At 51.1% G+C, this 22862-nt stretch overlaps 1 protein-coding gene across 2 annotated transcripts in view; it reads left to right on the top strand.

Moving 5' to 3' along the window:
* The first annotated feature begins 1460 nt into the window (after positions 1-1460).
* Spred (Sprouty-related protein with EVH-1 domain) overlaps positions 1461-22862 on the top strand; it is a 148393-nt gene continuing 126991 nt past the window's right edge. The window contains exon 1 of one of the 2 annotated variants that reach the window (XM_055072756.2): positions 1461-1750. In XM_055072756.2, the coding sequence (XP_054928731.1) occupies positions 1662-1750 (89 nt within the window). In that variant the 5' untranslated portion in view covers positions 1461-1661. The remainder of the gene's footprint in view (positions 1751-22862) is intronic. The other variant, XM_050181504.2, reaches the window with a different exon arrangement.

The raw sequence follows: 22862 nt of genomic DNA on the forward strand, positions 1-22862 counted from the left end.
TGGCGAGGAAGTGGTATACTAATCAGACCAACATGTTATTGAGCCATTTATTGAGTATATGCGCCTACCTACATCCGCACTTCAAAAACGAAGAAAGGTAAGGGTGCATTTAAGTATACAAGGGCTACAGAAATTTGGGGAACATGTTTGGAACGGGCAAACTTCTTTATCTTTAATTGGAGTTTAAGTGGCGCTCCATGTTTGCCTTCTTTGCCTGGGTGTCCCATCTCATCTTTAGGCCTTTTTCTTCGTCTTCTTTTCACAGCTTCTAATCATTCATAAGACTTTGGCTCTATGTCTTGCATACGCTAAGGCGTTGAATACCGCCATTCAATCAAATATGAAATGAGGCACCTAAAGCGAGACCCTGCAAAGTTGCCATCCACCTATCTATCAGCTTACCCTGTACCCGATGGTTCAAACTTGTAAAGTGGCATCTCAGTACGAATTCATCTCGTGTTGAGGACGGTTATTTTAGCTTTTCTATAATATGCTGCGAACGCGCGAGTTTTACGATGTTCGCGATTCACATATGTTACATGTTTTGTTTGGGCCCCCTTTACACGAAATATCTAAACCGCGTTACCAACGTTCTTGAGAGAATTCATGAGTGTCTGTGCTACAGTATCGATTTCAAGAGTTATGAACTGGCTTGAGAAGGGCAGCACATTCTGCCCTTTGTACCTGTTCGCATTTAGGAGTATGTCCGGTCACACTGCCATGTATATCCTATATAGGTAGCTCAGTTATCTCTGATATCATATTGGGGGGGGGAGGGGGGGGGGACCAAAGGCAGTGTAGCAACGTAAGGAAATGCAACGGAGGAGAGAATAAGACAGCTAGTGCAATGAAAACAGCGCGCGCTGAAGGGCACAACGTAGGAAAAATCACTGGCGCCAGTCAGTTATCCTTAAATACGCGCAGTTCGCGCCCGGCGTGATTCCTGCACTCTACTTCTATAACCACGTGCTCGGCGCCTCGCAGTTACCGGTACCACAGGCCACGCGTCGAAATAATTGTGACGTCCGCTTTCGCAGCGTGTTGTAATCGCGGAAGGCTCACAACTATAGAAATTTATATGCGGTACCAACCGTAACAACACTACCGCGAGTGACATAACAACCGACACCGGAAGTGACGTTGAAGCCACCCGCCTCCACGCCGCGAGCTGACGGCGAGGGAGAGCGAGCGAACGAGAGGACAAGTGCTGGAGAGGCTGAGGGAGGGTTACTGCGCAGCGCCGGAAAGCAAAGCTAGAAGGGGGGGGGGGGGGGGGGGAGGAAGCTGCCGGCAACGCCGGCGACGCGGGGGCGTGGCGGAAGGTTTTCGGACGCCGGGTTCTCCCGATCGCGGCGGCGGCGGCTGCGGCGGAACGCCGGGGTCCGGCGCATAGGGCACGCTCCGGGGTGCCCGCGTGCCGCTACTCTCACCGCCAGTACCGGGTTGTTCGCCTACACCGTGCGTCGTCGTCGTGAGTGCGTGCGTGCGCGCGCGTGGCAGAGGTAAGCGGGGGCCCGACGCCGTGCCGTGGTGGTGGGGGGGAACACCACCGGATACTACGCCGCGCATGCTGTCGACGCTCCTCGTCGACCGCGGCTCGGAAGCGGCACGCGCGGATCCGGGGACGAGAAGAGCGTCGTCGCCGACGGGTGCGATCGGGAATGGAAGACCGGGAGCGGAGCTCCGACGGTGGACGTTTGATGTCGACGGTCATGGAGGACGACGAAGTGCCCGAATGCAGTTCCGGAAGGTGAGTTGTTTGGGTTACGCAGTAGCGGACGCCCCATGACAGATCGACGGGAGAGGAACGGGCAACAAACGTGTCTTGTCATATATTAACTTTTGTTTTTGTCTTGCACTTGTCTTGCGCACTTTCCCTCCATTCCAGTCTTGCGTTTTCCCAATCTAATTATCTAACATCTCTAATTATGAACTGGGAGGGCTTGGGAGTCTGTCATATGATGTTTAACATGCGAATGCAGAGAACTCACAGTCCCGGAACAGACCTACTTCAAATATTTCCGAAAATAGGGAAAGAAAGAGGGGAAAAGCAAATTGAACAGGAAGATAACTACGTGGCATCGATGCATAGCACGAGCGAAGCTTCAACAAAGGCTTCGCAATGAGAGGGAAAGATTTTTGTATGACAATTTACTTACGTGGTGACACGTTACAGACGAGGACTCTTCAGAGCATCGTTGTCATGCGTAGACATCACGTATATATTCGTTTACTGTTGACTACTGACACCTGCAGATAATCTCTCGACAACTAGCGCTTCAGCGGCTAACTGGTCAATGTGCTTGCTAATAAAATCGCCGGAATGTAGTTCCAACTACACCTTGTGGCAAAATATTGTATGAGCTGCAACAACTTTCTGATAGCTTTGCCTTCCAAGTGCGTCTTTGCCGTCCAAGTGCGACAATTACCTATTGGTGCAGGCACGCCTCCGGTAGACGTTGCCACTTATAGAGGAATACGTTAGATCATTGCAACGTCTGAGTCGATCCCACGGCAGTTTGTCACAAAACAGTCGGCAGTGGAGAATGTAAAGTCGACGCTGATTGCCAATAATAATGCTCATTGTATCGAAAGAACTCGACGATATAAATGCAAGAAACACGTTTTGTTTTTAGAGCGCAGCTCTTAGACGCCCGTTCCTGTGGCGAGCGTCGGTGTCGTCCCTTGTCATCCTCGTAACCGAGCGAACGAGCACAGGGATGGATGAAAGAGCGAAAGCGGAGCGCAGATGAAAGACGGCGATAGCGAAGAGAGCGCGAGGGGGAAAGCGGAAGAGGAGGGCGCAGTGGAACCACGATGCGGAAAGTGGAGGAGGAGGGTATGGCGAAAGCCCGAGAAGACAAGCGTAGTACCGCGCAAGACGGGCTTTGCGGTGACGATGGCTACGAGATGGTGCGTGATTCGTCCGTTCACCGATGACGCCACCGATGCCATGTATGGAAAGAAATCGCTACGTGAGCGGATGTCTGTCTGCGGCGGCTGTTGTGAATCGTCCTGTGAATGCCCACGCGTCACCGACGCCCTTCCTCTTGCCATCTCCCGATTAGCGAGGCAGTCGCGCCACATTTCGCTCCGTTTGCAACGTGCCGCGCTAGATAGAGTGTCCACGCCAGCCAATATATCTCGAAACGAAAAGACGTATGCAGATGCGCTCAAATTCCACATTATGAAGTATCGTAATCATGATCATTTTTTTTTTTGCATATGAGTGCTTAGTGCTCTCGGTATAACCTAAAAGTTGTGGGTAAACGGAAAGTCTCTACGCCTTGTCGCACTAGCTACAAAGTTATCCTTTGAAACGGTTTCACTCTTAGGTCGTTTAGAAGATTGCCGCAAGAGATGCGTGAGAGGTCACGAGGTCAGGAGGAACAGGTTGAACAAAGATGCAGTTAGCGCTGTATGGCGCACTGTAGAGTGAGTGGTCATGGAGTTCGGCAGCTGAGCACGTGGTCACTTCGATTATTGCCCGCGTCCAGCAATCGAACCTGAATCGCGAACCAGGACTAGGAATCGACCTTGGACCAACAACGTGGCCCATGATTTCTGACAGTGTCCTTAATTCCTGACCATGTCGAGGTATTTAGGTAGATGAACAATAAGCAGCGCCTCTAGCGGCCTCGAGCGGGAAACGAGCGCTGTTTCTAAGAAAAAGAGCAGTATTCTTTTTTGCGCATAGCTAATTGAAGAAGTGATCATTCAAAAATATCCGGAGGAAGTCGAATTTATGACCCCAGCCTCGCATCCCACATGAGCGGTGCGCTCTTTGGCCACATCTGGACCTTGCGCCAAAAAGCTCCGATAATCACCAAAATAATAAAATAAGCAGCACTGTTTTTCTTCCTTTTTTTTGTTTCTTTTTTAAACGAGAACTCGTTCCAAACTTAGAGCGACGGAAAGCTGAGCTAGTTGGTAAGGATTCATAATGCAAAGAAGGGGTAAGGCGTGCAGACACGGACACAAGAGAAGTGGACAACGCGAACGCCGACTAACAATTGAAAGAAGCGCTGAAGCGAAAAAAGAAAGAAGACACAAAACTCATCTGCGCATGCTCTGGAAAAGCAGCACCACGTATCAATCGGGTACACGTGCCGGTCTACGTGAGAAATAACTATTAAGGCATTTGATCTCTTCCTTATGTAAGGTAATCGAAGGCTTCTTTCGCCTCAATGCTTCCTTGAGTTGTTAGTCGGCGTTCGTCTTGTCCACTTCTCTTCTATTGTGTCCGTGTCTGCACGCCTTACCCCTTGTTTGCATTATGAATCGTTCGAAACGGTGTGCAAAGTTTGAAGCATAGAATTCTGAAGAAGAAGCTCGAAATTTGGAGGCCTTCTTGGGCAGAGAAAAACTATTTCCGAGCCCATAAAAACAAAAAGAAAGGAACTATGGCGCCGATCGAAATGTTCAAAATTTCAAAAATTTTCAAAAGCACTTTGGGAATAAGCATAATGAACGAAAAAAATGCTTTCTGGAATCTTTTTTCAGGAATAGTGGGGAAACACCAGGCAGAAAACTGGAAGTTGGCTTCACATCAAGCCGCCTATGGCTTCGTTTGTAATTAGTAAAGGCAGCTCTCCTCATAGCTGAACCAGATGTTTACATTTCATTTGCTTTACACCACGTGTATCACACCACTGAAGCCGGTGACATTGCATCGGTCTGTCTACTCTGACCGTGCTTAAAAACCGAGTCGCATGGCATTCGCTCTTCGTTCTTCTTCATCCTGCGTTCCTGCTCTAAGCCTTTAAATTACGCTTGCTGCCTGTCTTTCAGTATTGGCCGAAGATATTTAGGCAGAAACTTCGTACTCGACACCGGAACTCAACTAGAAAAAACTTTCTCATATGTTGCCTGCAGGCAACACACTTCCATAGAGCGTTAAGCGGCGTCTCGGAGTGTTAGTCAGTCTCTGTCCTCAAATTAGCCACAACCTATATCATGAATATATGTGCAAGGTGGACTGCGTTCACCAAAAACCCGAAATTGACATTTATCATGCTGAAGGTTGCCGATTTCCAGGCAAGAACGTGAAGTGCTTACCGTCGTATAGCAAACAAGTGACAGCCTCAGAACAAAAGAGGATACAGTAAATGCAAGTTTACCGAGAAAATTCCATTTGGCTACCCTGCATGCGGGTAAGCGAATGTGTGGTTTGGTGGAGTCTAACGTGCCTGAGAAGAGAGAGATAAGTGATAAGGCAGAGAGGTTACCCAGGCTGTGCCCGGTTAGCTACCCTGCACTGTGTCCCGAAGCAAAAAAGGAATATGACAGGCACTGTACAGTGAAAATCAGGAATCGCGTAGGGTCCTTGAAAGATCACGGAAAGATTAAAGAAGCAAGCATTTTCGCTTCGTGACTCGGTTGAAAATCTGCCACCTCGACCGGCAACCGACTCCTTGACCTCGTTATCAGCACTCAGTAGTCCAACGCCATAGCCACTGAGCCATAGTGGCTTCTAAAGGTGTGGGGAATTCGTACGAAAAATGTGGCGGAACCCATCTCATGATGACTGTCGATGGTAATGCGTTAGCATTGGATCAATACAGCAACGCAAGGTGTTGCCACCGTCGAAACGAGTTATGTATGAGGCGCGTACTGCAGCGGGGCTCCTCTTTCACGCTTCCTTAGGAGTACTTGGCGCCATCTAGCGCCGCCGCCGCGAAGCCTGCGCGTAGCCTCCGAAATGATTGGAATGCCGGTGCGTTCGAACGTTGAGAAACGCTTGAGAAACGTTGAGAACCGGGCTCCTCTCTAGCGCTTATTTCTGGACTCGTTGTGCCATCTAGTGGCACTGCCGAGAAGTCTGCCCGTGGCCTCCGAGACGAGCAGCGCGGTGCGCCGGTACCTGCGAACGCTGATAATTGTTCCCTCGCGTGCCGCACACCCAGTGGCACGTACTGAGCGACCCAAGTTCGCGAGAGGTTCGTAGAAGAGGGGCATATACCCAGTGTATTCATGGCACAGCTCTCTAAAACGTCGGTGTGCTGCCCTTGAGGGACCCTTGGGACGTGGGCTGGCCGGATTCCGCTAAGCATCGGAGCAATTTAAGCGATTGTAGGGAACTGAGGCTTCGCAGCGGAGCGCTGGAAGAAAAGGACCAGCGTAGTAGGCTTCTGGAACCGAACTGCTCGTGCTGTGCCTGCACATCGAGCATGCATGCGCCACCCATCTTTATTGACCCCTTCTTTCGCTGGCGACGCCTTGCCGAACTTAACATTCCGGCGTTGCGGCGTCGGTGGGCGCTAAAGGGCCCCCCGCCCAGACAGGACAGCGAAATTTACGCGTCAACGATGTAGAGATGGGGCTATCTTGGTCACATGCGGTTCGGTGGATAAGCCGGTGACATCCGCGGAGAGCTCCGTGGGAGGTGTCTCTAGGTAGGCCAGTTTTAGGTGGTCTAACGAGACTACCTCTTCACGACCATAGGATGGGGGCAGATTTCGGCGTCTCGTGGAGGAGCCGGTACGGTCCATCGTAGGAGGGTGTAAGACACGCATTTACAGCGTCTAGTCTGAGAAAGACGTGCGTCGAAGACACAACGTCCGGATGCACAAAGATGATGTGGTCGGAACATCGAGGCGGGGCGGGGCGCAGTTGCTTATTGCAGTCATTTAGGCATTGGAGGTACTGCAGCGGCAGGGGCGAGGGGGCAGAAGGAAAGAAAAAGTTTCCAGGAAGCCGCAGAGGTGCGTCATAGTCGAGTTCGGCAGCTGAACAGCCAAGGTCGCGACAAAGGATGGCACGTAGGCCAAGAAGCACCATAGGAAGATGGTCTACCCAATGGTCTCGGCCCAGGCGCACAGTGAAGGCAGCCTTGCGCTGAAGAAGGAGTCGCTCAACAATTCCGTTGGTACTGGGATAATATGCCGTGGTATTGCAGTGCTTAGTGCCAAGCAGGCGGTAGAGGGAAGTGAAGAGAGTACATAGAAATTGCCGACCGGCGATCTGTTCTAACAATGTTGGGGCATCCAAAGTGGGAAACCCATGCTGAAATGAAGGCTTTGGTGACAGTTTCCGCAGTCATGTCGGGAATGGCCCCGGCTTCGAGCCAACGAGTGAAGCGGTCAGTCATTGTTAGAATGTACCGGCAATTGTGAGAGGGAGGAAGCGGTCCAACGAAATCAAGATGGACGTGGACGTGATAAAAGTGACAGCTAGGTGGCAAGAAAAACTCCGTTGGAGTCTGTCTGGTGGGTCACTTTGACGGTCTGACAAGGGAAGCACGAGCGGGCCCACCGGAGAACATCGCTGTTAATGCTCGGCCGGACATACCGCTGCGTAACGAGGCGCTGCGTGGTTCGGATGGTGGGATGGCAGATGTCGTGAAGTGAGTAGAAAATTGCGCGACAACCAGCAGCCCCATGACGTGGCGAGGTGCAACCGTGGGCATGGTGCACCAGAGTGAGCCAGGCACAAACGGGTGAGGAACGAGCCGCCGACGGAGGGAACGGAGGTGGTCGTGCAGCACTTGCAACTCAGGATCTTCCATCTGCGCCGAAGGTAGACATTCGCAGTCCGCAGCAGATGTAGAAGTGCCGACGAGGTGATGCGTGAAAGTGCGTCAGCCGCCTCATTGCCGGTGCCTTTGATGTGCCGAATGTCCGTTGTTAACTCCAATAATATGGGAGATCGAAAATTCCACTAGACGAAGTTCACGTGCGACGTACTTGGGAGAGTTCGTACGGAAGACGTACACCAGAGGTTTGTGGTCGGTTAGAATGTAAAATGGCTGGCCTTCCAAGAAGTCCCAGAAGTGCTGAATGGTGGAGTGGATGGCGAGCAGCACACGGCCAAAAACGCTGTGGCGAGTCTCGGCAGGTTGGAGATTCCTAGAGAAGTGGCCCAGTGGGTACGACTCCGAGTCGATTTTCTGGAGAACAGTGCCCATGACCACGCGTGAAGCATCCACCATCATGCGAGTGGGCACGCTGGTCCTCTGGTAGATAGGCAGTACCGAATCGGCGACGGCTTGTTTAGCATCCCTGAAAGCAGCTTGAGCTTCCGGAGACCAGGTACTCGCGTATGAGGAGTTCTTGGTTGTGCGAAGAAGATCAGTCAGTGGGTGCAGAAGCTCGGCGCAGTGCGGAATAAAGCGGCATGAGAAATTCATCAGGCCCAGCAACTCACGCAGCTGGCTTAGAGTAGTAGGTGATGGGAAGTATTTCGCGGCCTTGACGTGGAAGGGCAATGGATGAATTCCCAGCGATGAAATATGGTGGCCCAGGAACTCGAGCTCATAAAGACCCTAAGACAAAGTCCTGGGCGTTGACAACCAGGCCGAATTAGCTAAGACGTTGAAAAAGCTCTCGGGGGTGACGCTAATGATCTTGTGGCGTGTAGCTCACGAAGATGACGTCATCGATGTAGGCTAATATAGCAGGCAGGCCGCGCGATATCTCCGTAATAAATCTGGAATGTTTGAGCTGCGTCGCGTAGCCCAAAAGGCATGAGAAAATACTCAAACACGCCGAAGAGTGTAGTCATAACCATCTTAGGGATATCGGCAGGCTCGGCGGGGATTCGGTGATACGCCTTAACAAGGTTCACTTTGCTAAAGCTCTTGCATCCTTCCAAGTGGTCTGTGAGAGCTTGAATGTGTAGAAGTGGATAGCCATTGTGGACCATGCGAGTGTTGAGCGCCCGGTAGTCGCCGCATCGATGCCAGTCACCCAGTTCTTTCTTCGGCACGAGATAGAGTGGGGAGGCTCAAGTCCTGGACGGGAGACGAAACATATCCAGCTGGAGCATGTGATCGAATTCCCGTTTATAAATCGCTAGACGCTCACCGAAGCAGCGGCGCGGACGAGCTGCGACGAGACCACGCGTGACCATGTGGTGGGTTACATTGTGCTTGGGTGGCTGACTTAAATGGCAGGGCCTCGTTACCCCAGGAAAGTTTTCAAAGATTCTAGCGGTCAAGCATGGTGGGATCAGCGTGCGTATGCCGGTGGGATCAGCGAGCGTATGCCAGTGGGAGAGCAACAGCCGACAGAACGCCAGCAATGGGGAGGCGCGTCTCGTCGTCAATCAGGACACGACGGCGCATGCTGACGTCGAAGTTGAAATTGGTCAGGATGTAGGAGCCGAGAATGGGCTGATAGACACCGGCTACAATGAATATACCCACCGCAAAGTGCGCCGCGGGCCAAGCTCGACCATGCGTGGCGATAGAGGTGGAGTTCGGCGCACACAGCGTAGGTCCAGGGGACTTAGAAGTGCGGTCACTCTTTGAGGACGGCAGTACGCTGACCTAGGCACCCGTGTCTACGAGGAAGCGCAGGCCGGAAATGCGGTCCACGACTAAAAAAAGGCGGCCGGGCTCTAAGACGAGGTCCCATGCCGCCGTCAGTGATCTCGCGGCGCGTTTCCCGACCAGTTGCATGGGGACGTGCACTGGTGGGTGCGGGGCTGGAAACTGCCATGATACCAGCAAACAGATGAGCTTCGAGGACTGCGAGAGCGGGGACCGCTCGGAGAAGACGAACGGCGGCAAGGGCATGAGAAGGCGTCGCGCTGATTATGAGAGGGCGTCCGTATAAGGCGTCGACGGAAACGGTGAGTTGGTCTTTCCGGGACTCTAAGCGGGACATGACTGAGGACTCTGCTGTTGAAGAAAGGGCGGCGACCGAAGGATACGATCAGCGAGCTGAACGAGGCGGTCGAGGGTCTAGTCCCCCGCAGCGGCCAAGACAATGCGGGTCGACTGCGGCAAGTGCTGCAGGAAGAGCTCCCGCAATAGCGCACCATTCGAGTCGACGTTGCTTGTGCCCAGGAACTGCCGCATGCTGTTGAGCAGCTGGGACCGGCGGCGATCTCCAAGCACCTCGGAGGTGAGCAGATGCTGGAGGCGCGCCCTCTCAGAGGCCTTGGTGGGGTCTAGGATATTCTGCTTAAGTTGCTGGTAAGGGAAGTCACGTCCTCAATGTGCAGCGGTGACGACCTTCACCTCTTGAGCCACCTCAGGAGAATGGTTGCAAAGTAAGTGGCGAAACCGAGACGTCTCCAAACTGATGTGGTGCAGATCGATGATGGCTTCGACCTGCGGGTTCCTACTCCAGAACGTGGGCAGGAGAAGCTGGAGAGCTGCGACGTCCCGTGGGCGCGAGGTAGCGCCATCGGAAGGTTGCCTGAAGGCGTTAGGTTGCTGGGGTCGGTTATTAGGGCGGAGTAACCACTGTCGGGAACCCAGGGGTCGCAGCGGAGCGCCATAACAAGACGACTGGCGTGGCAGGCTTGTAGAACCGAACTACCCGTGCCGTGCTTGCACATCGAGCACGCGCCCGCCCATCTTTACTTTTCTCGTCTTTCGCAGCCAGCACCAAGGCGCCGGCTAAAAGCGCCGACCTTAGCGTTCCCGTGTTGCGGCATCGGTAGGCGCTACAGGATCTTTTTCATTATTGTAAAGCGGCACATTCCCAACGGCACATACCTATAGTTATCCAAGTGTGCGTCAAAGACGTTTGTTAAAGAGCTGCACACACTTTCATACCCAATGGCTCAAGTTGGCACGAAATAGGTTCATTGAAGACAAGCACGGAGCGAGTGGCACATACCCAGTGCTTCGAGTCGGCGTCAGAGTTTCTTCGATACCTACCTAGCCCCGCATCTACAGTGCCTGTCTCTGTGCGAAAGAGGTCTGTCGAAGAGCGGCACGTATGTACACATTGGTACATATTCGTTAGTGACCCAATCTGTTCCGATGGTTGGTTTCGAACCCTGCTACCTCATCACAGTTGGGTTGCCCCAGAAATGCGAGAAAGCGGTTACTACATACATACATACATACATACATACATACATACATACATACATACATACATACATACATACATACATACATACATACATACATACATACATACATACATACATACATACATACATACATACATAGCCGCCGCAAAGCGCGTGAAGTATGCTAAGAATGCTACCACAATAATAAAATCAAAGTAGCGTGGACATATGTGTGCGACCGAAGACTAAGTGGTCATACAACCTCAGACAGCAGTAGTTGGGACTATGGACGGCGCTAAAATGGGACGCATAAGTGCCAACTCTTGTTCGATAGAATTCGCTGTTCTGGCGTTCTGGCAGGCTGTTCTGTGGTAAAAAACTCGAAAGTAATGCATTGTCCACGCATCAGCCCTCAGTGTCCCTATTGCTTAGTTGCACGCAAAAGGAGTCGGTGTGCGGGCGTCCGAAAGTTTTCGGTAATGAATGAAACACCTTTATACTCTGCTCGGTCCTCGAATCGAATCGTTTTCAGTTCTCGAACACAACCGGTGAGATACGATGTCAGTGTTTCCGAATACTTTTTGGATTGGCAGTCGAATGTGAACCAATAGAAAAATGTATTTCGGACCAGCAATGGTACGAAATAAATGCTATTTCGTTCAATGTTATTTCGAAGACCATTTCGAGAAGCGATGGTATTTCCAATGCCAGCAATGAATCGCTAGTTAGAGGACCTGTAGTATTAAGCGAGCTGGTGTAAATATATAGCTATTTTGAAGTATTGCGTCAGCAGCGAAAACTTACTCCTTACAAATCAATATTTTCCTTGATGCCATCTTCATTCGATTCAGTTTCAAAGAATCAAAATTGGCACAGCCATATAAGTAGAACGTTATATATGGCGGCATTTCCGCACTTCCACTGCACTTGCAATGCCAGCAGGCTGTAACGCAATGTATAGCCCTGTAGCTAGCCTCACTGGCATTCTTATCTCTACCACCGTACCATCTTGAGAACGTCGCAAGAAAAAGCTCTTTAAAAATATCTAAAATAGTCACACATGGTGACTGTCAATATCCGCAAGCAATACGGAACTAGTGACATACATATTAACCACCGTATTCTCAAACAATCCTCGACTTAAATTGCTTCTTCCCCTCCGCGAATTGAGGGCACCGCCAGCCTTCGACAGGTGAAGACGCTACCATTCCCAATAATTGACGTGGATGATCGTGAATGCAGTGACCACTTCTGTGGAACGGTGGCGCTGCTATCTACTTTCTTGAGTCGAGGTGGAGTGTTGACTGGAGGGAACGTTCTAGAATGCGGGGCTAAGTGCGGAGACCTTCTTATGCAGTCAAGATTGATAACAAGATGAAGTAGTCAACGGGAGCCCTCCACAGAGTTTCCTGCTAAAATTACTAGGAAGAACTGTTCACTCAGCCGCCATAAGAATTTTGGGCATTGTAAATGTATTAGTCTGATATTCTTGCTTGCGACTTCATACATTCTTGTGGCGTTATTTATTGCGTTTTATCTGTTCTTTAGAGGTGGCGTCTGAAGCCTGGCGCTCACGGCATGTTTGTGGCTCTTCCAATTGGTTCCGGCGCATGTAGCCAGAAAAGGCTTCGAGATTGGTTTCTGTTAGTGGGAGGGAGCAGTCTCTCGGGCTTGGATTTGGACGCCACTTAGTGGCCTAAATTTCTAACCAGTCATACTTTTCTAAACTCATAAAGCAATAAGGCTCTGCGCGTACACGCACAGTACTTGCGAACTGCAGCATTCACGAAGCAATATGTCGTCGAGAATGATGAGAGAGAGATAACGATGACAGGAAAGGCAGGGAGGTCAAATTGCAAAGTCGCCAGGCCTTCTATAGCCACAAGGACGAAGTTTGGGTAAATACCAGTACTAACCATCATTCCCACACTAACTTTAGCTACCTCCTGCCGCCGGATTTTTTGCCTATCCCCTTTAGTGGGTGCGAGCCATGACAAAGGTTCATCATCATCAGTTGAACCACCATTCTTGTAGTTCCCATAGACACTAGCCCTAGACTTCCCCTCTGGCGTATTTTTTTAGGAGGCCAAGGTATTCCAGTTCACAGGGTTCAGCGCTGCGCTGCTGATGACGGGGTCACGGGTTCAGTCCAGTTCCCAATAACCGCATTCTGATTGGGGGCAGAATGTAAAAGCGCTCGTGTGCCGTGCTTTGGGTGCCGTTAAAGAACCTCAAGTATTCAGAATTGACCCAGGGTCTCCACTGCGTTGTACCTCTAATCGGTTCGTGGTTTTTGGTACGTAATATCTCTACGGAACACCACAACATCCGTACTTGTATAGCTCGCGGTAAGTGACATCTTAGTGAAGATGTGCTCGTCGCCGTTACTATGTCGCGGTATACTCACAAATGAACTCAACCTTGCTGCGGCTAATTACGGGCTGCAGCAAGGTCTTGGCCCTAGGTGGAAATCGCGATGTCGGCGGTGACAGTTGCACAGGCGCTCTCCACGTGTCTTTGACTGAGTACGTACATTCGGCGAACTGTGCAGACAACGGACGCGTGTATGCAATAAAACAATAAAAAAAGGGCTACGGGCAGTCGTACGGCTGCTTACCGAGAAACAACGGCAAGCCCCGGAAATACGCGGCCATTAACACGTGAGATATATTTATGAACAATCGACTCGGGAGTTATTGCAAACCGGGCGTAAGTTCGAATGCAGCATGTTTCTAGCTAAGTGCTGCACGTTGAGCCGTGCATTGTGACTTCGGCCTGAAATCGCTGCCGGCGCTGTGAGCAATGCGCTAGTCGACAGGTCCGAACGATTCAGAGACAATGGACTCCGAGCGCGTTCAGAACTGACGTACAAGCCGGATTCTCACGACGGACTGAATTCCGTGGACGATCATCACGTGACAAAACCGCCGAATCAAGCTGCAGACAATGACGCCGCAGACGAGCTGCTACGCGGTGCGATTCGTTGCAGTTCAGCCACGTGATCACGTGGCGCTTTTTGCGTGGGCTGAATCAGCAGTTCGGCCCAATAATGCGAATCCTGCAGTAAGAGCTGGACCCCCCGCTCAGTTGAATTTCACGTGCTTGATCATACACAGTATTGGGGATGACGTCGAAGCGCTGGGCCCACAAAGTGTCCGCAAGAGGAGTCTCCGCTTCAGGAATCGCGAGTCCCCACATTAATGCGGCATTCGAGCCGGCGAGTCGAGGAGGTCGTGGGACCAATTTTGCCGCAAACGGTCGCTTTGATCGAAATGCAACCGTTTCAGTGCTCGAATATCCTCTGTGGCACTGAAGTCGCAAAGGTGCTGAACGAATCAGCGGTGCTGGAGGCAGGACGTCGGAATACGCTGACGGTTATTTCACGCGGAAATGGCGGTGTAACCGAACGTGAACGGCACCGTTCGCGAGGTATCTCGGCGTGGCGACGCTTACCGGTGTCAACGCCGGTCGTCGTGAGTCGCTGTTTTGTTAGGCAATCGGTCGAGCTCGGTCGCGCAACATTTGTCAATCGCCGGTGTCAGCGCCGCCTAACAAGTGAACTGCAGCCGAGGAGCTTGCGTTGACCGCACTGACTGCCCCGTATCGTCCTATGACGCATTTCATTAGGAGTCAAAATACAAGCGGCGCTTTGACGTTTGCGTTACGTGAGATATTTTTCCATAAGTAGCGCGCGTATCGCAAGTAAGCTCGCGTCATTCTTGCAACGTCTCTCGAGATGGGCGACGACCTCGGATGATTTTAAGCCAGAACAAGAGAGAGAGAGAGAGAGAGAGAGAGAGATTCGTTGACAGAGAAAAGGAAAGCCTGCTGACGTACCGCACCGCAAATGTCGAGCGCGCGGCTGACACCTGAAAATCGGTCAGCGGTGTGGGGAAGGAGGAGGAGAAGGGGTGCAAAGATGGCAGGAACGAAAAGAGCGTTATAAAAGCCCGGAGCAAAATAAATGTTAACCTCTGTCTATCTGCTGGCATAAGATGCTCTGCGAACGTTAGACGCGCTCGGTGGAAATGCGGAGAGCAGCAAGTCCCGCTACACCCACTTCTTTGCGGTCTGCGCATCTGGCTGTACCTAGCGAACATTAAGCACACCGTCAATCCTGAACAGTCAATGGACCTGTGCGGCTAAGACTGCTTCGGTAGCGCCCAAGACAGGTCGCCACAACCGGATCGCCGGCTTCGAACGCAACCTATCAAGAAGCCTTTAATAAAACGCCAACGCTGACTTCGGCCTCAACAAGGAAACCTCAAGCCACAAGCACACAAGTGACGCCTGCGGTACGAGAAGCGCTTCCTGGAGATGATGCTTCTGAAACAACTGCGACAGCGTGTGATACTCCGAATGCTCGAAGGCAAAGATGACTCACGTTAATGCAACCCCAGTGTCCGTTCCATTTTCACAACCAGACACTAATGCCCTAGTGTATAGACTTCTGTGCGATATTACCGCAGTATATTGGGCCACATCAGGTCATCGCCATCGCCGCCTTCACGAACTTGACTCAGAGACGAAAATGCGGATACCACCCACTATGAAAAGGTGCAATGCAAGCTTGCTGCACACATTAAGATTAGGTGTGGCCTTCACCCGGCGCAATATACCTGCATCTCACGTGATCCGCGCTTCAAACGCTGCGAGGCTCCTGCCGGCAAAGGCGACGCAGCCATACCCGACGCAAAAGTTGCATGAAATGCGCTCCCTGCCGTGCTAAAACGACGGGCGCTCAGGCTTGTATCCGGAAGATATTTTTCCAGGAACTGCCCGGGAAATTTCGTTTCAGGGCCTGATGGACGTTGGAGGATATTTTCACGAATGCCTTGGCCCTGTTAGATTTGTACGCTTCGCTTCGGCCTCACGCAGGGCGTTTACATGAACCCGACAGAAACGCGTATAGTCCGCTTGTCGAGCTAAGATTTGCCTGACACGCTCACGTAAACGCTAACCGGCCGGGCGCAGCCATTCCGACTGCACGGGGGAGGAATGGTAAGATACCACTCATCGCACATGTAAACGAACACTGGTCTTGTAGGCGGTTCACAGCCAGCAGCGATAAAGGTGGCGAGTTGTCTTATCACCGGCCTCGACGCAAGCTATCGCAACAATCTCCACCGGGTCGTCTGCGCCCGACGTCTGACACCACCCACTCCTGTCCGGTTCATAAACAGTGTAGCAATAGACAACGGTCTTCGTCGCTACTGTCCTCTCTCCTGAGACGTTTCTTCTCGCAGTGACCGGGTGCGATCTTCGAAGAATCCACCTGGCCTTTGGTTCTGCCTTGTGGACTCCCATGCATGACCTTTTTGGCTGGGGCTGCGCCCCATTCGGTTCGCTGCCGCTTCAACTTTCCCCTGCCTTCTCTCAGCATTTCGCCGCACGCGCTGTTACTGCGATAGCAACTATATGGACAGTCAAGCCGAATTTTCACCTCCTTTATTGCCGTCGCCGTCATGTTGCGTATAAAGTCAAAGCGTGATAAAATCTGTGGCGCACGAAATCAGTGATGACAATGAACCACAATAAATAGGAGTATATTTTTACTGAGCAGAAGGCCCTCGCTGACAGTCATTCGCCTCGGCGGATCAATTTCCTAGGGACTTGCGCGAGCCGCGCGTGATCTGAGCCACGCACCTGCTTTGCTTCCTAGGCAATGGCCTGTATCCTAGCCAGCCACCGTTATCCTCATCCTGCTCTACGTCGGTGTTACTACAGGAGCCCCCCCTCCCTTTTAGTGACGGAGCCATGCAGGTAGCCGGAATGGAACTTTGAGTGGTTTGGGTCGGGGTGTTGTGGGAGTCGAAGTGTGTTTGATGTCTAGCGAGGACCAACTGCCTCTGGGCTAATTGGTTTGTCCGGTGACTGAGGGAGTGGGTCCTTAACCAAGACGGGTTTGAGGCAATCGATAGCTATAGTGTCCTGTCGACCATTTAAGTCCATGGTGAAATGTTTGCCGGCACTACGGATGACGCGGTATGGACCATCGTAAGGGCGTTGCAGAAACTTTCGTACGGAGCAATGGCGGACGAAAACGTAAGAGGACGTCGCCAGCTCTTTGGGAATATGCGATGTGTTATGGTGCTGGCAGCATTGTTCAGGAGCACGAAGTGTTCGGAATGAAGTTGATGTAGTCGGTGGGCTCAGGGCGCCGCGATGAAATGGGAGTGGAGAAGAACTCCCCTGGAAGGTGCAATGGTGCTCCAAAAACCATCTCGACAGGCGTTCAGCGCAGATCCTGCTTTAGTGCAGCTCAAAGACTAAGCATAACCAATGGTAGTGATGCGGACTAGTGAGCGGCTTCAGGCTGTCCTCTGAGCGACGTCTTGATGGGGCGGTGAAAACGTTCAACAAGACCATTGGCGATGGGGTGATATGCCGTGGTATATATGCGAGAAGTGCCTAAGTGGTTCAGCAGATTATTGAATCGTGCCGACTCAAACTGGCGTCCTCTGCATTTGCGATTGTTTAAGTACGAATGTCTGGCAGAGGGAAGGCATCTGGCCATCGTGTAAAGCGATCTATGCAAGTTAGGAGGTAGGTGTTCCCGTTTGACGGTGGCCGTGGCCCCAAAATGTCAATATGTACCTTGCCTAATGGTTCAGATGGTGGCATAGACGAGCCGAAAGGTGCCCTTGTGTGTCGGTGAACCTTCGATTGTTGAGATACCGGACAACCACGCGCCCAGGTACGTACATCCTCGTTGATGGCCGGCCAGGAGAAACGTTGCGTCACCAGATGTAGCGTGTCCCGGATTCCAAGGTGGAATAGCTTATGAAGGGCATCAGAAATGGTGCGCCGGAAATTGAATGGAATGACTGGACGTGGGGTGCACGTGGAGATGTCACAAATAATAGCGACGGCACAAAGTAGAAAGTGGACAGCACGCAGATGTAAGGCGCCAGGTTTCGCACGAATCATCATTACCTCTGTGTCGTCTTGTGGCTGGGGAGCAAGTGCGGAGAAGTTCAGTTCAGTTCAGTTTTATTTCCTTAAAGACCCCTGTGCTAGGGGTATTACATAAGGGGTGGGTACAGTTGATAATGCAAATATAAACACAGGTATACAGAAATAATTGTACATGGAAGCTACATTTTCGCAAGTGCATAAAAACAAATAATAACACGTGAAAAAAGCAGGTTATTGATTAGCCAACAAGGACTCATTTTCGAGAAACGATGTCGGACAAGTGATTGCAGCTACGTGGTGGGGAAGGGCGTTCCAATCTGATGCTGTGCGGGAAAAAAAAAAGACGAGGAAAAAGTAGTTGTGTGGGAGCGTGGGCGTAAGACTTGCAATGGGTGCCCAGTTTGTAGCGATATGCGTGCGGGTGGTGTGATATATGGCTGCTAACCGGGCTGTTGTCCGTAGTGATGAAAGAGGCGCAGCGCGAGAGCGCGGTCCGCTGCGTCATTGTCCTTTCCGTGCACGTGCCTGTCTACGTCGTGAATTTTGCGATGAAGGCGAGATGGCGGGTTTCGCGTGGTGAAAGTTTGGTAGAATTCGACCGGACGCGCAGGTAAATGGTTTGCGGTCTGTCTTAATGTGTTCCTCTCGACCCTCCAGGAAGTCTCGAAAGTGACGTAGAGCCAAGTACATTACGAAGAGTTCTCTTCCGAATGTGCTATAGCGCGTCTCCGTAGATGAGAGCTTCCAAGGAAAGAAGGCAAGGGGCTGCCAGATATTATCTGCGAACTGTTGAAGCACCACTCCAACAGCAGCATCGGACGCATCGGTCATGAGGCAAAGTGGAGCTCCTGGTCTCGGATGGACGAGAGAGGGTGCCCGAGACAGCTTAGCCTTGATGGTGCCAGTTGGTGGTCCCGGGTTCGATTCCCGGACCAGGACGAATTTTTCTTCAACTGCGAGGCTTTTCTTTCGGGGAAGCCGTATGGGTTTCCTTTGTAGCAATTCCTACGATTGGGTGGATGTCTCATTTTCCCTTAATTAGTTCTCTCCACCCTGCGAGCTTACGCGAAACAGAAAGGCAATCGACTTGTCACTGTGTCGATGAATCGTTGAAAAGATTATGCAGCATTGCGAAGGCCGAAAGGCATGCGCACGTACTCGAAGAGTCCAAATGGCGTGAAGATTGCCGTCTTGGGAATATCCGCTGCTTCCACACAAATTCCATGGTAAGCCTTCGCCAGGTCGATCTTTGAGAAAATCGTTCCTCCATGCAGGGGTGCAGAGAAATTTGCAATGGGCGGAAGTAGGTAACGTTCCGGAGAAGTAGCACTGTTGAGCATACACTCTTAGGCAAAGTTACACCATTTGGCGTGTATCTCTGCCACGCAACAATAATCGTTATCTACCTTGCTTGCGTTTACTTTCTAGAAAACAACCCGCCGTGGTTGGTCAGTGGCTATGGTGTTGGGCTGCTGAGCACAAGGTCGCGGGATCGAATCCCGGCCATGGCAGCCGCATTTCGATGGGGGCGAAATGCGAAAACACCCGTGTGCTTAGATTTAGGTGCACGTTAAAGAACCCCAGGTGGTCAAAATTTCCGGAGTCCCTCACTACGGCGTGCCTCATAATCAGAAAGTGGTTTTGGCACGTAAAACCCCATAATTAAATTAATTAATTAATTTCTAGAAAACACCGCGCCAACTACTTTCCTGTCGGGAATGCTATGTCATGCTGATAACGCACACGCGGTTCGTTACTGGGAAGTACCGCGCTCGCCGCATTAAAGAAAGGAAATGCGAACAAGACAGATGACGATTATCGTTGTGTGGCAAAAGGGTGTAATTTTGCTGAAGAGTCTACGGTAATCTCCGCAGAGCCGCCAGTCTCCAGGCGACGCCTTTGGCACCATATGCAGTGGAAATGCATAAGGGCTTGAGGAAGGCCGCACGATACCGACAAGCATGTGTTCAAATTCGCTGCGTACGATCTTGCAGCGATCAGGTGGTAAACGACGAACGCGAGCGTGGACGGGCGCGCCGACGATAATGATAGTGTCACGTAGTAGTGACGGGGAAAGCACCGCAGAAAAACTGGGAATAACTTTTGGTGGGCGAACCTGTGCCCACAAAAGCAAGTTACCCTCAAAGCACAACGATAACGGCGAATACAGCCGGGGATCGTCGAAGATTTGATCTGCGGGTCAAGCGTATCGGCTTTTATGCACGAGTCATCGAGGGTTCCAGAGTGATCGTTGGTACCTGCGTGACTTCCAGGGCGAGGGTGTGTCTTCCAGGGTATACGAGGGTGAGCCGTGATGGGTGGTGACTTGATACGTGCCGGTTCTCAGAGTGTCCAATGTTGGAGGTGACGTCATCAAGCGCATGCTAGGAGAGAAGGGTAGGGGAGGTGAGTGCGCGGTAAAATGATCTAGCACGCGTTTCCTTCTCTAGGCCGGCCATGGCTGCGCATAGCTGACCGCGCGGCTAAGCGCATACGGAGCCCACGCGCCGTATCTCGGAACGATAAAGGGGACCAGAGATGGCTGGTAGCTTAATGTACGCTGTGTTCCCGCGCGCTTAGTGTTGCAGGTCTCGTAGTCTCCACTTTACGTGATGCGCTGAAGTGAAAAAAAAATCATGGGGTTTTACGTGCCAAAACCACTTTCTGATTATGAGGCACGCCGTAGTGGAGGGCTCCGGGAATTTCGACCACCTGGGGTTCTTTAACGTGCACCTAAATCTAAGTACACGGGTGTTTTGGCATTTCGCCCCCATCGAAATGCGGCCGCCGTGGCCGGGATTCGATCCCGCGACCTCGTGCTCAGCAGCCCAACACCATAGCCACTGAGCAACCACGGCGGGTGCGCTGAAGTGAGAGCACACGAAGCTTTCGCTGTCCATTGTCGGCGTTCTTCTCCACGCCAGAGTTACGACAGCGAGTCTTCACAGTCATCGACCGAAATCTGTTCATCTTTGCCTGTGCGCGCGTGGCACCAGGTTTGGTAATTTAAATGTTACAGAGGCACTCAAGTCCCCTTACGTGCACTGAATGCGAAAGCAGTATGGCTCTTCCACGCGATACTTTTCGCTTGGTCGTGTGCTCGAATTGGACAGAGTAAATGTGGAGGGTGGGTCACCCAAATTTTGTGTGTGGACCAGGTCGGTTTTGAACGTGGGTCAACTCACTTATAGAATTGGGTCAAGTCAAATTCGGGAGTGGGCTAGGCTGGTTTCGAACTTGTGTCAGCTCAATTTTCGACCCTTGCGCCACAAAACGCGACATATAATCATCAATTTTTCTAATCTGGCGATGTCCTTTTTTTCGTTGTCTTTTTTGAGTGTGGTTTACGGCGTCCATCCGGCATGGTGGCTGTTCACTGTGGAATTTCGCAGCGCGACCCGCAGCAGGTCCTGCGCCGCGAACGTGACGTTATCACTTGGTCACGTGGGTATGATACCATCAGATGTTAACGCCGGACGCTCGTTGAATTTTCCGCTTCATGTGGCATACAGTGCTTTCGCGTTAATAAGTAAGCGAATGTTCGCGGCATTTTATACGGCTGATAAAACTACGGACCCTACTTCACGTAGTTGTCGAGTACATTGCTATCGATAACAGAGAGCTTCGCCTTTTAATCATAAGTGAGACATATTTTTTTTTTTTATGACGCGGCAATCACTGGCGGCCTGTGACAAAGCTACCACAATATTCCAACTCGCACTCTATGCAGTAATTTGCATGGCCTCTGATTTTTGTCGTGACGAAGCATGAAGAAGAAGATGATGGTGATTATCCGGTCCTGCGTACCGACGGACGCCTTCAGATCCGAAGTGATGAACCAGTAGAGCTAGCGTTGAAAATAACGTGACTCGGGTGAACAAACAAAATATATGGCAGAAACATGCAACGCGGCAGAAGAACCAAGATGTTTCAACAGAGCTTATGTCTTATTTGTAGTCATTCTGTTAACCATGTCAGCGACACTGAGTTTAGATGGACACTAAAGGACAATGTTAAGTCGAATTATATCGACAGATTATTCGTCTAGAAATCTATCATCGTTTCTTGTGTGCTAGGACACTTTGTTGCGTGGAAAACTACCGCCGACTCTCCCGATTCCGCTATACAATTTGAACCGGCCGTACCAAAACAGACGAGTTGACGTCTCCTGGCCTCCTTCTAGGGCACTCTCTGTGAATCCGCCAGTGTTGACGTCAAAGGAGAAGTACCATAGTCCACAGCAGGTGACGCAACTCCGATTTTTTATTGTTGTAGGTTTTTCTCACGCAGAGCCTCTGTCATTGCTCAAGAAAAACGAACTAGAAATTACAGAAGCCTAATCTTTCAATCTAGCTTGGCATAATGCTTGCGTTCAGCGTCCTTTTAAAGCAGCAGCAGCTTTACGCCGTCACGGAGGGTCAGCTTAACCACATTTAGGACGCCCTTGTGACTTCGGCATGGCCTACTTATTCAGTCCAATCAGTCAATCATTTGCGGTTGCCCGCCCAAGCAGTCTGTCGCCCACTCGCTCGTTCTCTTCTCCCACAGAACAACACTCAGCTTCAGCCTTATGCAGAAAATTTCGACGCGCAGTTCAAGCACGCGGTAAACACACATCCATTCTCGAGCATCACACCGGATCACCGCAGCAAAGGTCATTGTGTAAGTCGAGGCCAGGAATAGCAGCCATTTTGTCGGGATCCCCATCTACGCAGGTAACCGGAGCTCAAGTTCTGAAACCCGGCAAGGGGCTTTCAAAATCTGTTCGGGGAATGGAATTTTACGAAAACAGTGGCTTAAATTATGCACTTCTGTTTTGTTCCTTTGAGTGAAAATATTGCGACGCGGGATCTTGGCATTCCAGGTACGGCGAACGAACATCTTTAATAATAACATAAATATAACAATATTTATTTGAGTTTGATTGATCCTACTGCTACGCGGTGGGTATGAAATACTCGTCATCATCGTCATCGACGTTTTGCGCAATACCGAAAGCAATCTAATGGTCCTATATAGCTGTACAATTCTTTAACGTCTGCCTCCTCATAAATTATTGTGATGTCGGCATTTCCTTTTCCAACGCGTGCAATTGAAGTCACGTGGCCTTGCGAATAAAGGGACGCAAGCTTTTCCATTACAATATTCCCGCACTAAACTCGCCACTGGTTATACCATAGTGACCCAGGCTG

Source organism: Dermacentor andersoni, chromosome 7 (genome assembly GCF_023375885.2).
Source record: "Dermacentor andersoni chromosome 7, qqDerAnde1_hic_scaffold, whole genome shotgun sequence".
NCBI lineage: Eukaryota > Metazoa > Arthropoda > Arachnida > Ixodida > Ixodidae > Dermacentor > Dermacentor andersoni.